Below are 14,828 nucleotides of genomic sequence, written 5' to 3' on the forward strand. Positions count from 1 at the left end.
TCCCTTTCCATTGGCTATCAGGTGTCCTCTTTTTTCTTGAAAGTGGAAATAGGTCAGGGAGGGGAGCAGGTACTATAGCTGGGGGGAGGGAGGTAACAATATGCCTATACCCTGCCCCTCACTCCCAAGCCCCAGCCCCCTTGTCCCTGCTGATACCCCCTCACTCCTGACCTGTGGCACTGTTGCCGGCACAAGGTGCCCAAGGGAGGCAACAATTGGGTTCGTTGCCCGGTGTGCGTCGCGCCAAATAAACACACTGGGGGAGAAGCAGACAGAGTTTATTTGAGCTCAAGTAAAAGGCACAGGGAGACTGTATTGTCTCAAATCCTGCACACCTAACCCTGCAACAGCGAGATCTTTATACCCCGGTCAGTTTCACTGTCAGTGATTTTTCCACCCACTAGCCCCCCTTTCCCTCCTCCATTCTCTCTCCGAGCGGTGCCCTTGCATTCCACAGATAACAGTTTTAGCTCACCTGCTTTCCAGAAGGACAGGAGATTTGCAGGCGCCAGAGAGAAAGGGTTGCAAAGGTTGGGCAAGGGGGGGCTTTGGCTCTTCTGAGCCTGGAGCAGAAGGACTTCCTCGACACTCGTGGTCTTCCATCCCTCTGAGTTACCCAGGGTTATGTCCAGTGTCACCAACAGCACCCTGGCATTGCCTATTCCCCATGCTCCTAACCCATGGTCCCCACAGCCCTGCTGGTGCTCCTCACTCCCAAACTTGTAGCCCCCTTGGGGACAGGCAGGTGCCTCCCCTGCCATGCTGCAGCCCCACCTCCACCTGTCCCCTGAAACGGACACCCATGCACGCAGCCCTCCACCCCACACACCCCATGCCACATGCACCCAGACAGTTGCCAAACCATGGCCCTCCAACCCCTGCTGAGCAAAGACCTATCTGCATGCAGCCTCTGGGCCTGGTCCTACATGCCCCCATGTCCAATCTCTCCCTTGAGCCCTAAGCAGCTCCTTGCTAGGGCAAGCCAGGAAGTACCGGGAAAAACTGAACAAAGCACAATACCAAATATGTGCTGATATATTTTTTTAAAAACAAAAACTGCCCAGGCGAAGATGTTAAGACTGGGATGTGTGGAAACGTTACTTCCGCCATCTTCCCTCCCCTCCCCAACACACTTCCGGAGAGGGCTCCTACTGTAGGTACGTCCACATTGCTAACTCTATTCCGGTTCTCTCGGAAGCGGTCCCCTTCCCTCCCATTCCCCCAGAGGCACTTCTTGCTGGGAAAAGCCCAGTCAATGGGAGGTGAAGGGGATGGAATTTGTCCCTTCAATACTCACCAAATCCCCTAACCCTGTCTAGGATGGGTGCGTCCACACCCGTAAGTCCTCCCACAGGCTTTTCCGCCTACTAGAACCACTACTAGTTCCATTTCAGCCTCCCCAGAGCCACGTCCGCTTCCCTTTCTATCCTTATGACCCACTTCCGCATCCCAAAACATGCGATTGACCCAGGAAGTGGATGCCTCCTTGTTTCCTCCCCACATTATCCGGAGCCTCTGGACAGCAGGCCCCTACCGTTATGTACTTCCGGCTTTTCACAACCCATTCCGGAAGTTTTCCCTGAGTCCTAGCCGTCTCTACCCAGAGTAGTCCCATATCCTCTCCCTCTCCATGACGCGCTTCCGGCTTGCTCCGGATGTTGTGGCCGGCACCGGCGCCGGCGGCTCTTGGGAGGGACGCCAGAGCAGTGCAGCAGCTGGCGATGACGTCAGCTACCGGCAGGCGAGGCCAGAAGTAGGGGGCGGGGCTGCAATGGCGGCTCCGGGTGTGGGAGGGTCCCAGGGGGGCACCGAGGACGAACACGAGGTGGTGCGCGTGCGTGTCAAGGTGAGGTGGGGGGGAAGCTCAAGGTCAAGCCAAGGGGCAGAGTAGATGTCTGGGTTTTTTGATGAGGGGAGGGGGCTTATGTTGGTTGAGGGCTGAGAGCTCGGATGCCTGGGTTCCCTGGGGGGTGAGAGCAGGCGGGGCTGGGAGCCTGGACACCTGGGTTCCTAGTCCTTTATCCTGTCACAGAAGTGTGAGGGACTGCTGCCACCCGAGTTCCGCTCCTTCGCCATTGACCCTCAGATCACGTCGTTTGATGTCCTGCAGCACATCCTAGTTCGTGCCTTCGATCTCGGCGGGTGCGGTCCAGATACCTGGTTCCTACAGTAGGGGAGTGGGGTGGAGGGGTGAGAGTAGCAGGGTGCTAGGAGCCCAGATACCTGGGTTCTTTGGGAGGGGAGTGGGGGCTGGGAGGGGTCACAGCAGGGGAGACTGGGTGCCCAAACACCTGGGCTCCTGGGGGGAGGGGGTGCTGAAGGGTGGGATCAGTAGGGGCTGGGAGCCTAGACACTTGTTTTGTATGTCTTGATGCTGTTTCTTCTCTTCCTGGCAGGAAAAAGAGCTTTGGTATCAGCTACATGGGCCGAGACCGACAGGGTCAGGACACCTGGTTCCCGCTGCTGTCAGACGGGGACCTGGGTGTGGCCTTTGCTGGAGCCTCCTGTCCCCACCTGCAGCTCCGGGTTGACATCCGCACTGCTGAGGACAGTGAGTGTACCCCCTCCCTCCAACCTAGGCAGTGGGAGAACCAGACATCCAAACTTCTGACTCCTTTCCCAGGCCCCATTCTTCTGTCCAAACTGGAGGAGAGACCAGGTCTGGGTCTCAGACCTGCAGAAGAACCCAGGGGTCTGGGTTTCCAATCCCCTGCCTTGCTCCCCCAACCCACCTCACTTGCTTCTCAGAGCTGGGCAAAAACCCAGGTGTCTGGGCACCCAGCACTCCCCTCCCCTACTGCCCAGGCTGGAGGAGAGAACCCAGCCACCCAGGCTCCTGACTCTCCAGGCCCCACCATCCATTCAGAGCTTGGGGGAGAACCTAGGTGTCCAGGCCCCCAGTGTCTCCTGTTCTTACACCCAGCCCCCAATCCCCACCCAGAAAACCCACATGTCCAGGCTCCTAATCCCCAAGACTCTGCTTTTCACTCAGAACTGGAAGAAAACCCCAGCATGCAGAGAACCCAGAAGTCCAAGTACCCCATTCTTCTGCACTCACGTTTCTTATCAGCCATAGAGAGAACACAGCTGGTTGGACTCCTAAACCCCTTTGTCTCAGAGCTAGGAGGGAGCCTTAGCTTCCAACTAGGCTTCCAGCCTCCCCTCTTTTCCAGTAGAGAACACAGGTGTCTAGACTCTGAGCCCCTTTGCTTTCACCCTTCAGCCTCCCCTCCCCTCACAGACAACCCAGGCTTCCAAGCTCACCCCCCACCCCCCCACAGGCCCCCTGCTGGAGGACTGGGACATCATCAGCCCCAAGGATGTGGTGGGCTCAGAGCCATTGCCTGGGGAGCGCAGGTCACTGGCAGCTGCTGCCCTGCCTCTCACCCAAGCCATCCTCTCCCAGGTGGGTCGGGGTGGGGCTTGGTAGGGCTCCTCCCCCATGGGGTGGGGCTAGAGCTGCCAGCCCTGCTTCTGTGGGGGCTCTGTGGGTGTGGAAGGTGGGTAGAAAGAATCTAGAAGTCATGGTTCCCTAGGTGGGGCGCACACTGTGGCGGGTACAGCAGGCACTGAGCTGGACAGGGGGTGAGGAGACACCAGCCCCAGCACCGCCCCTGAATGAGGCTGAGTTCCATGCACTGCTGAGCCCTGATGGGTGCCTGGCCCGGCCTGAGGACCTGCGGCTGCGCGTCTACCATGGTGGTGTTGAGCCCTCGCTGCGCAAGGTGCCTGGGCACGGGGGCCCCCTGGTCTGGGGGGACATGCTGGGGCCCCTTGAGGGGTGCTGGAGGGTTACCAGTTTCTCTGAGGGGGACAGGAGGCACCAGGGTCCCCTGGTCTTTGGGGACAGAGGAATGCTGGAGCCTGCTGGGCTTGTGTGGGGCATATTGGGTCTCTGGGAGGCTGCTGGAGGTGCCCCTTGGGGGTGGGGAATAGGAGGGAACTAGATTCCCCTGGGAGGGTAGAAGAGATGCTGGGGGGGAAGGATGCCTGGATCCCCTGGGCTATGGTGGGATGGGGGAGCAAGAAGGATGCTGGGGGGCACTGGGCTTGTGAGAGGAGGAGAGGCAGGAAGCCACAGTCCCTTGGGGGTGCGGGGCAGGAGGGATGCTGAGGGCTCCTGGGTAGGGGGAAGGGCAGGAAGCTGGGGTCCTTGGGTGGTGGTAGGGGAGGAATGGGACAGGAGGTGCCAGGTTGCCCTGAGGGGATGGGCTGGAGTCACCAGGGTCCCTTGGGCTGGGGGAAGGGACTGGAGGGATGCTGGGGGCAGTGCTGGCTTTGGTCAGGGAAAGGATGCTGGGGTTCCCTGAGCTGCAGAGGGGGCAATAGGGATGCTGTTTGGCTGGACAGGGGGTGCTGGAGTCCCCTGGGTGGGGGAGGTGGGAAACCCAGAATGGCCAAAGAAGGTCAGGGAGGGCAGGAAGGGTAGCAGAATCTGGGAAAGGGTAAGGGGGTTTGGAGTACGTTGATATATTTGGAGGGGTGAGGGCCGGGGCTCTGGGCATGCCTGGAGAGAGCTGGGGCAAGAAAGCTGAGGCTTCTGGGACAGGTCAGGACTGGACCAAAGGTATCAGGGGCCTCTGGGGACAGCAAGGGAAGAAGCTGAGGGCCGGGGGTATCAGGCCACTCTGGAGCATCCAGAGAGGCTTGGGGAAGGGAACAAAGGATTTTGGGATAGAGGTGTGGGTACTGGGAGGCTCTGTAGGGTAGGAGCTGAGGTTTGTGGGATGGGTCAGGATGGCTGGGAGGAGAGAGCAGAGGATTCTGGGATAGGGGTGTCTTGGCCCTTGGTCAAGGGGAGGGTGGAGCAGAGGCTTCTGGGTAGAATCTGGGGGCCTGGGACTGCTCCCTCAATTCCCTCACTTCCTGCCTTAGGTCGTGTGGCGCCACCTGCTGAACGTATACCCAGTCGGGCTGACAGCGCCACAGCGCCTGGCCTACGTGCGCCACAAGGCCCGGGAGTACGAGGTGCTCAAGCAGGCAGCACCAGGTCGGGCGCCAGGCCCTGAGGATGCCGCCTTTGTGCGTGCTGCTGTGGCCAAGGATGTGGCCCGTACCGATCGGGCTCAGCCGTACTATGCTGGCCCTGATGATGGCCCCCGCCTCCGGGCTTTGGAGGACCTGCTGGTCACCTATGCTCTGGCACATCCCCGTGTCTCCTACTGCCAAGGTATCCAAAGCTCTTGGGCTTTGCTAGTTGCTTTTGCCCTTTTCTGGTACAGGGTTGTGACTGGGCTGAGACTGGTTGGGGTAGGGTCAGGGTATTAGGGGACTCCAGGGGCAGGAGCTGAAGTTTCTGGGACAGGTCAGAGGGAGCTGAGGGGGGTATTAGAAAACTCTAGAGAGGTGGCAGCTGAGGTTGTGGGGCAGGTCAGGAGTGGGCTGGCAGTATTGGGGACCTCTGAGGACAGTTTTTCTATGACTGATTATAATTGTCATCTCTGTAGGTCTTTTCTAGCCCCAGTTCTCTATGGCTCATGGGTAGGCAAAATACAGCCCTCAGAGGAGCTCTGCAGAGGGTCCCTCAGTCCCACCTGGCCCAGGCCCTGTCCGGCCCATGGCACATCCTGCCACATCCAGGAGTGTAGTGGGGCTGCAGCAGCTCTGTGGCTGGACTCCACTTCCTGGCAGCCCCAACAGCAGCAGTAGCTCCTTCCTGCTACTGCTGCCACCTGCCACTGCCCCATGGACAACAGCCAGGAACCATGTGAGCAGGGCCCAAGCTGAGTGCACAGCCCCAGCCCACCCTTTGCCAGGGGTTGGGGTTCCTGCAGCACCCACCTGCCCACCCTGGCCATAATGAGTGGCAGCTGCTGCTGGGTGCAGGGAAAAAAACAGGACTTGGAAGCTGTCTCCCCCTCCCTGCTGCCTGGCCTTTTCCTGCTGCTGCACTGAGCCCACACCACAACTGCACCAGCCAGAAGGTTCCATTTTTTTCCCTATGCCCAGCAGCACCTTCTGCACAGCCTACACTAACAGATCCAGCCCTTCCTTGGAATAGAAGGACAGCCCAGAGGTGGAACTGGTGGTGATGGGGACCCTGGCTGAGCTGACGCTGCTGCAGCTGCCACCCACTCACACTAGCTTCCCACCTACCCGCCTGCAGTCCCATCCCACATAGCGAGGTTTGGTGAGTTGTTATGGTGGTGGGGTGCTGATCTGGCCCACAACAGCTCCCCAAAACTCCCTGTGTGGCTCATGGGCCCAAATAATTGCCCACCTCTACTCTATGATAATAAATGTATCTGGGATGGTTCAGACAGCGCTGATCCTGCTTGAGGCCAGGGGTTGGACTAGAGGTGACCTCTGGAGGTCCCTTCCATTCCCACTTCTCGTGATTCTATGACTTTTGTAGGTTTTTCCTAGTTTTATTTTTCTATGACTAACTTGGTGATGGTGGATGTTTCTGGGATGGTTTGGACAGGGCTGATCTTGGCTCAGGTAGGAGGTTGGATTAGAAGTGATCTCTTGAGGTACCTTCCAACCCAACTTCTCTGATCTGTGAAAGTCCTTTTTAGCTCTGCATCTCTCTGATTTCTGTGGTCAGGCATGAGCGACTTGGCATCCCCACTTCTGGCTGTCCTGGATGATGAGGCTCAAGCCTATGTGTGCTTCTGCGGCCTCATGAAGCGCCTGGAAGGGAACTTCCTCCCCGACGGCCGGGCCCTGGGCCTCAAGTTTGCCCACCTGCGGCTGCTTCTGCGCCACCTGGACCCCACTTTCCATGCCTACCTGGCTGCCCGTGGTGCTGACGACCTCTTCTTCTGCTACCGCTGGCTCTTGCTTGAGCTCAAGCGGGAATTTGCCTTTGAGGATGCCCTGCGGGTCCTTGAGGTGCTCTGGAGCTCCCTGCCCCCTGACCCCCCTGAGAAGGAGGTGGAGTTAGAGGGTCCCCCACTGGAGGGTGGCAGGGGGCTGGGAGTCCGGGGACGGCATATGCTGCGACCAGTGGGTGGAGGAGGAGAAGAGGAAGAGGAGGGGAAAGGGGTGGGAGGGGGAAGGGGGTTTGGTGGGTGCTATAGGCAGCCAGGAGGTGGGCGGGAGGGAGGTAGGGGGGTTAAAGGGCACCCAGGCAGGGTTGCTGGCCCCCTTTCCTGCTTTGGGGACCACTATGCTCAGCCTGCTGGACCAGTAGGGGGGGAAGGAGGGGATGAGGGGATCCGGGAGGGTCCTGTGGGGCTGGTGATGGGGGAACAAGGGGGTGGGGGATCTCATGTGCCAGGGGAGGAGGTGGTGAGGGTAGGGCTGGGGTATTACAGTGCGAGGCAGGGGGGTGATGAGGGGGTGATGCCCATACCCAGATCAGTGTCAGCCCCCTCACTGGGCCAGGTGGACATGCGGACCCCCACGCCAGAGCTCCAGGGGGTTGCAGTGGCCCCCTTACCTGCTTCAGGGTCCCCTGTGTTGAGCCTGTCAGAGCTCCTGGCCTCCTTCCCTGTCTTGGGTACTCCTAAGCTTACTCGGCCCAACCCCCCAGCCCTATCCTCGCCCTCCGGGCAGCTCCCAGGCAGGGGGGCAGGTCCCTTCTCTGCCTCAGGGACCCCTGTATTGAGCCTAGTGGACTCCCCTCCCCCCTTCCCTACCTCAGGGGCCCCTATGCTTTCCCAGTCCAATCCCTTGGCCTCCTCTCAGCCCTCTGGGGAGCCCCAGGGGGGGTCACCAACCCCCTTCCCTGCCTTGGGGACCTCTATGCTGGATCCTGTGGCCCCATTCCCTATCTCAGGGACCCCTGTGCTGACCAGGTTGAACCCTCCAGGCCTCTCCCCAACTATCAAGGAGCCCTGGGACAGGTCCCCAGCCCTGGTGACCCACCCAGACTTTCTACTGCCACCTCCAGCCTCCTCCCAACCCCTGAAAAAGCCATGGGAGGAGTCCTTAGCCTCCTCCCCTCCCCCTACTACCCCTCCCCAGCCTTCCACCCAGGGGAGTTCCCCAGCCCTAGTGACCCCTCTCCACTGCCTGTTGACCACCCTGGACCCTTCCCAGCCCCCCAGGGAGATATGCGGGGGGTCCCTATCCCCCTCCCCTCCTCTTACTGACCCTCCCCACTCCCTAGTCCCCTCCCCACCCACCAGGGAGTTCCAGGGGGGATCCACAGTCTCCCCCTTGGTTGCAGTAACCCCTTCCTCCTGCCTGCCAAACAGTATGGCTGCTAATCGCCCTCTGCTCTGCTCTGCCCCTCCTCCAGCCCTGGCCCCACCTCTGCCCCCCCCACAGGAGCTGGGCCGAGGCAACCCCTTTCTGCTCTTTGTGTGTGTGGCCATGTTGCTAGAGCAGCGTGAGCGCCTCCTGCGACGTGACCTGGACTATGATGATGTGGCCGTCCACTTCGACCGCCTGGTGCGGCGCCACAGTTTGACCCGTGTACTGCCCCGTGCTCGTGCCCTGTTTGCTGACTACCTGCGCTCTGAAGTGTGGGACTCTGAGGAGGTTGATGAGGCAGCTGCTGAATCCCCCCCACCCTCCTGACCAGGGGCTGGATCCTAGCACCTGTTTCCCTTGCCAGATCTCAGAACCAGAGATTGCTGGATCTCCTTGCTGGATTCTAGCACTGGATCCTGCTATCAGATATCACCTGATCCCTTTGCTAGATTCTAGAGCCATGTCCCAGCCACTGGGTTCCATTGGATCCTCTTGCCAGGTCCCCCTACTGGATCCTTTTTACTTGATTCCAGCTGCCTGGTCTCCTTGCTGGATCCTGCCATTGGGTCCACTTGCTGGATATTGTCTCTGGATCCTAAATCCAGGTTCCATCACTGTATTCCATTGTCAGTTCACGGTCCCAGAAAGTGGTTTGCCAGGCACCTATGCTGGATCCCACCACTGGATCAACTTACTGGATCCCTGCATGCAGATCTTCCTATCTGGTTCCCCTCGCCTAATCCTGTTGCCTGGGCCTAGCACCAGATCCAACCACGGGATCCCTGTGTCTGATCCCATTGCATCATCTCAGATACCAGTACAGGGTCCTGCTGCTGGACCCCTTGGCTGAGGGCTCATCACCAGATCCAATTACTGAGTGCCGCTGCTGGGTCCTTTTGCTGGATCCAATTGCTGGGCCCCTAGTGTCAGATTTTGCCACTGGATCCCTTTTCTACATCCTGGTGCTAAATCTTTCTGTTGAATCCTGTTGTCATAGGGTCCCATTATGGGATCCCAGGGAGGCCCAGTGATTGGCCCATGGACCAGCTGAGATCCCCACCCATCTTCTTCAGCCTCAGGTTCTGCCCATATATACAGACAGGATCGTCTCTCTGCCTCAAATTCTCCCTCCCCTGGATTGAGTGATCTTGGCAGTTTCTCCATAGACCAGCTGGAATCTATCTGTTTTGGCCTTGGATCCCATTGTCCTAGCTGGGGTCTCTTTTATGCCTTGGTTTCCTGCCTGGACTGAGCTGGGCAGATCCTCCAAGTGATCTTGGCAGGTTCTTCATTGATGTACTGGGATCTGTTCACGTATTTGGCCTTGGATTCCATCCCCACACCAGATCTTCCCCTTCCCTGCCATTGAGTCATCTTGGAGGGTTCCCTGTGGACTAGCTGGGATCCACCCAACTGTTCAGCCTATGATCAGCTCCTCTGGTTTTGCCTTGGATCCCTTCCTTTCCCATGGAATCTCTACCTGCCTTCTTCCCTTCCCACTCTGGGTGGTGAGTTCTCAGTAGGATCCACCCATTTGATTAGCTTAAGATTCTGCCCCACCACTGGATCTCCCTGTGCATCGATTTCCCTGCTGCCTCCCCCCCCACACCCCATGGATTCCAGTGATCTTGGCAGATTTCTTGGGTTCCACTCACCTGTTTTTGGCCTTGGGTTTTACCACCACCTTCATGAATTGAGAGATCTTGGCAGATTCTCCATGAGCCAACTGGGATTCATTGCTCTGTTTGGTCTCAGATTCTATTCCCTTCTGACTCCTATAGGATTTTTTACTGCCTTGATTCCCCTCCTGCCCTGGATGGAGTGATTATGGCAAGATCCACCCATTGAGCTGATGGGATCCACCAATCTGTGTACCCTGAAGTTTTTAGAGCTAACTATAGAACAACTGGGATCTGCTCTGTTTGGCTTTAGATCTCCTCTACACCCCTACAGGATTTCCATATGCCTTGCTCCCCCCTCCTGTGGGTCAAGTGATCTAGAAACTATCCACCTTTCCCCCAGCTGGAATCCACCAAACTGTTTGGCCTTGGATTCTTCCCCCACCACCAGCAAACAAGGGCTCTTCTGTTGCTTTGTTTGCCGTCTGTCCTGTTGATCAAGAGATCAGGCAGATTTTCCACAGACTGACTGGAATCTGCTGTTCTGTTTCACCTCAATTCCTCTGGTTGCTTGCTCACCTGTCCCCATCAAGCAGTCTCTATAGACTGATTGAGGTTTGCTCTCCACCAGGCCCCAACTTGATCCCTAGCAGATCCTTTGCTGGACTGAACAACATCTGCAAAATAGATTGATTTTACCAATGGGATTGACTCATTCCACTCTACCAGCAGGATGTAATGGCACCACCCCACCCCACCCTGATCCTGAGGATCTACTTAGTGAATCCTATGTGGACAAGTAGAGTGCCTGCCTTTACCTGGCAGGATCCATTCAGTCCCAGTTCCAGGCCTGAGCAGCCTTAATTACATCCCTTCTAAATAAGGATCTGTGGGATGGACTTCACCCACCCTGGGATCTAATCACAGGTTGTCTCTGGGATCCTCAAGATCTCCCCTAGCTCCAGTCCCTCCCCCAACAGATCTGGGACCAACCAACCAGGGTGATCAACTGGTGCCTTGACTTCTACCAGACTCATGTGAACTGGGAACTAGTCCACTGCCAGGGCCAGCACTGAGGAGAGAGCCCAGCATTTGGGTTCCCCCACAGTTCAGGGGGCTGACAGCCTGGACACCTGGGTTCTCTGGGGGGAGAGGGTGTTGTGAGGTAAGAGCAGGTGGGGCTAGGAGCCTGGACACCTGGGGGCGGGGGTTAGAGCATTTGATGTTCAGACCTTGTGCTTACACAAGAGACAACCTGAGCATCTTCCCCCCAGAGCTGAGCATGGAACCCAGGTGTCTGGGCTCCAGCTCTCCCACCTTTCACCCTCAGCCTCCTCCCCATCCCCTCCCAAAGAACCAGGTGTCTGGGCTCTACTGAGGACTATTGATTTGGACTGGCAGTGCCTGGCCACTTCGGTGGTGGGGTCAGGGTCTTGTACATAGCATCTTGTATGCTGGTGTCTGGGGAACCCAGGCAAATAGGTGTGGTTGTGATGGAAACACAGAATAAAGCAAAGAGGAGACAGATGTGTCTGAGTATGGTGATGTTGCTGGGGGGACGGGGTGTGAACCTAGGCATCCTGGCTCCCAGTTGCCTTTTCACTCCCAGAGGACCCAGGCCTCATTGGGGTGAACCACTGGTCACAGGGCCTTTACCCTGCCCCAATTAACGGCAGTAGTCAAGGCCGAGAAGTTAGCAAGGGTTATTGGGGTTATCGAAGGGTATTAGGGGTCGTGAGGGGGGATTGAGGATTATTTGAGGTATTAGGGGGTATTAAGAGTGTTGGGGGGACTCAGGGTATTGGGGGTATCAGGACACTAGGGTATGTCATGTTTCTCTCCCCACAGAGAACCCAGGTGTCAGGATGCCACTCCTCCCCCCCACCTTCATACCACTTGTCTCCCACTATGTGTGTAGATGGCTCTGCCCTCCTCCCCACCCTGTGTCAGAATCTGGTGAGTATGGGGGAGGGACTTGCCCCCCCCCCCACCGGCAAAGAACAGGCTTCCAGCTGTTTCACCTCCTCTCCCGGTCTAGATAACCCAGGTGGCGGGGTTCTAGCCCATACCCCTACCAAGAACTTGTGGTCCAGGTGCTGCCCACCTCCCCAAAAAGTCCAGATTTCCAGGTCCTAGCCCCACTTCCCCTTCCCATAGAAACCAGGCTTGAGGTGGGGGGGAGGGCATGGTATGGCAGGAGTTAAACTTCCTGTACCCCAAAGGCCACATGTTCCCAGTGGCCCCCACTCCATGCCTGAGGCCAGGTCCCTAGATGCCCAGGTTCCTTTTTCTCTCACTCCCCAGCCCTGCTCCCTTCCCAAAGAACCCAGGGGTCTGGGCTCCCAGTCCCCTTGTTCTCACCACCAGCTCCACACCCCTCCCAGAGAACCCAGGCCTCCAAGTCCCCACCCCACCTCCTTTGTCTCTCTTCCCAGAAGTGATAGTGAACCTAGCAGGTGACGAGCACTCAGGGAACCCAGGCATCTGGGACAGGTTCCTGCTATGTCCGGGGTTGAGCAGAGTGCCATGGAGCCCAGTATGGTCAACCCCCATGATGGCCTGGAGCACGGGTGAGACCCAGGGAACCCAGGCATCCCAGCTCCCCCTTCTCTCCCTCTCCCCAGCTTTCCTGCCCCTCCACCCCCACCCCAGAAGTCCAGATACCCAGAGAATCAAGTTGTCCAGACCCCTCCAGTCCCCCATCCACCCCCACCCCGAGATTCCAGGCAGCTGGTTGACCCCATGACCCTGCAGGGAGGAGTGTGTAGGGTTCCTGCCCCCTGGCATTGCCCCCAAGCCAAGCCTCTTTGCTGAGGTAAGTGGGGACCCAGGTGTCTGGGACTCACTCCTGCCCCAACCCTGCAAGGGGTTCAAGTCCCTCCTCTGCTTTGACCTCCCCCGTCAGCCCAGCCTTTGCCCTCTGACTTTTACCTCTGCCGCTTGGTCTGTCTGGGTGGCCCTTTCCCACCACCACCACCGTTTCCATATAACCTTTGACCTCTGGGGAAGGTGACTCAATGACCTCTGCCCTTTGACCTCAATGGACAGGGGGTTCCCTAACCCACTGCCATGGTTTCTGTTTAACCTTCAATCTCAGGGGCACTTGATCACTTGCTCCCATTCAGCCCTGACCTCCGCCCTTTGACCAGGGTGTAGGGGGCGGCCTCTTAGCCCCATGCCTGTACTTCCCCTTAAATTGTGGAGGGTGATCCCTGCCCCTGTCCACCCCTTGACCTCTGGCCTTTGACCTAGGGTGCAGCTTCTCATCCCCATTGTTAGACTTCCCCTTGAATTTTTGACCAGTGGGGAAGGGAGACAGCAACCTTTTCCCTCTGACTTTGACCTGAGTGAGCAGCGCCATCTTCTCCCCACTTTGCTGATTTCCTTTGGACTTCTGATCTGTGGGCCCTGGTTTTCCTCCTCCCCTTTGACCTCTGCTCTCTGTCATTTCACCTCTGACTCTGGCCCACCCAGGCAGAAGGGAAGGCCTCATTCTTCACAGATGACTTCAACCTGAACAATGTCATCATGGGTAGTAGCATCGTAGACATGGCCTATGCCGTGAGCAACACTGGGCTGGTCCTCTTCACATGAGCTGGGGGTGGGGTCAGGGTGCTCCTGGGGAATCTCAGCCTTGGGAGTCAGGACACAGCTGGGGGGGAAGCTTGCAGCCTTGGGAGCAGAACCAGGGTACTGTTGCAGGGGTGGGACCAGGGCCTGGGCCCAGGCAAGCCCACAACACCAGGGGTCACTGCCCCAAGAAACACAAACAAAGCCTTGGGCAGATGGTAGAGTCCACTGATATCCCAGCATGCCTTGCCACTGGCTGTGGGGGAAGGGTCTGGGAGCCTGAATGCCTGGGTTCTCTAGGAGGGGGTGAGGCTGAAGTTAGGAACCTGGACACCTGGGTCCCAAAGCCCTCCCCAACAGGGTGCTGCTGGTCTCCATTGCAGTCTTGTTGTCCTACTCCGTACACCTACTGCTGACCTGTGCTGGGATCATGGGTGAGTCTGGGGGAAGCAGGGGAGACAGATTTTGACCTTTGACCCCCTAACCCCTGAACCCTAACCTCCCCCAGGTATCTGGGCCTATGAGCTGCTGGGGCTCTATGCCTTTGGCCCTGGGGGCAAGGTTCTAGCTGCAGTTGTTGTCTCCGTGCACAGCCTTGGAGGTAAGGTACGCAGGCAGCTGTGAGACCTCCACCCAGCTCAGCTTTTGCATGGAGAACTCAGGCATCCAGGTCCTTTAGTGCCGCTCACCTAGCCTTCACCCAGAGAACCCAGGCATCCTGGCTGTCAGACCCCCCCAGCTCTCACCACTCCCCTTCCAGAGAACCCAGGCATCCAGGACTTTCTCGCCTCACCCAGACCCTACCCATGGAACCCATGTGTCTGGGTCCCTCTCCCTTCACTGAGCCCCTTCTAGAGAACCCAGGTATCTGGGCTGGGAAGTAACCCAAGCATCTTTTCTCCCTGTTTCACCCCAGCCATGTCAAGCTACCTGTACACCATCAAGTACAAGCTGCCCCTCGTCATCCAGACCTTCCTGGGCCTGAGCGAGGACACGGGGTGAGTGAGAACCCAGGCATCTGGGTTCCCAGTCCTCCCTGCTCTCACCCCCGAACCCCTTCCTGGCCTGCTACACTCAGCTACCCCCCCTCCCCCAAACAAACAAACAAACAAACTGGTGGCATCCTACCCATTCCCCCCTTAGAGCTGAACACATTATATCCAGCCATTCCCCCCACCCCAGAGCTGGGTAAATCCTAGCCTGCTATACCCAGCCATTCCCCCCACTCCTGCTTCCCCCTGGAGCTAGCTATACCTTGGCCTGTTATACTCAGCTGTTTTTCCCTAGAGCTGGCTGCATCTTTTCCTTTATGCTCGGACATTCCCCAGCTGCTCTCCCACAAGACCTGGCTGCAACTCAGCCTGTTCTACTCAGCCATTCCACCCCAGAGCTGGCTGCATAGTGGCCTGCTATATCCAGCTGGTACATCCTGGCCTATGACAGCTATTCCCTAGCTGCTCCCCATCCAAGACCTGGTTGCATCCCAGCCATTTGTAC

The 14,828-nt window shown here is 57.9% G+C and overlaps 1 protein-coding gene across 1 annotated transcript; it reads left to right on the forward strand.

Annotated features, from left to right (window-relative positions):
• The first annotated feature begins 1,615 nt into the window (after positions 1–1,615).
• TBC1D25 (TBC1 domain family member 25) lies at positions 1,616–14,413 on the forward strand. Its single transcript, XM_090060810.1, has 9 exons — positions 1,616–1,846; positions 2,033–2,142; positions 2,397–2,551; positions 3,282–3,406; positions 3,537–3,725; positions 4,876–5,170; positions 6,548–6,834; positions 11,610–11,717; positions 14,248–14,413. The coding sequence occupies exons 1-9, from the start codon at positions 1,631–1,633 to the stop codon at positions 14,314–14,316; spliced, it is 1,554 nt and encodes a 517-aa protein (XP_089916936.1). The 5' UTR covers positions 1,616–1,630; the 3' UTR covers positions 14,317–14,413.
• The last annotated feature ends 415 nt before the right edge of the window (positions 14,414–14,828 follow it).

Source organism: Crocodylus siamensis, chromosome 8 (assembly GCF_052110815.1).
Source record: "Crocodylus siamensis isolate JL-2025a chromosome 8, ASM5211081v1, whole genome shotgun sequence".
NCBI classification, from domain to species: domain Eukaryota; kingdom Metazoa; phylum Chordata; order Crocodylia; family Crocodylidae; genus Crocodylus; species Crocodylus siamensis.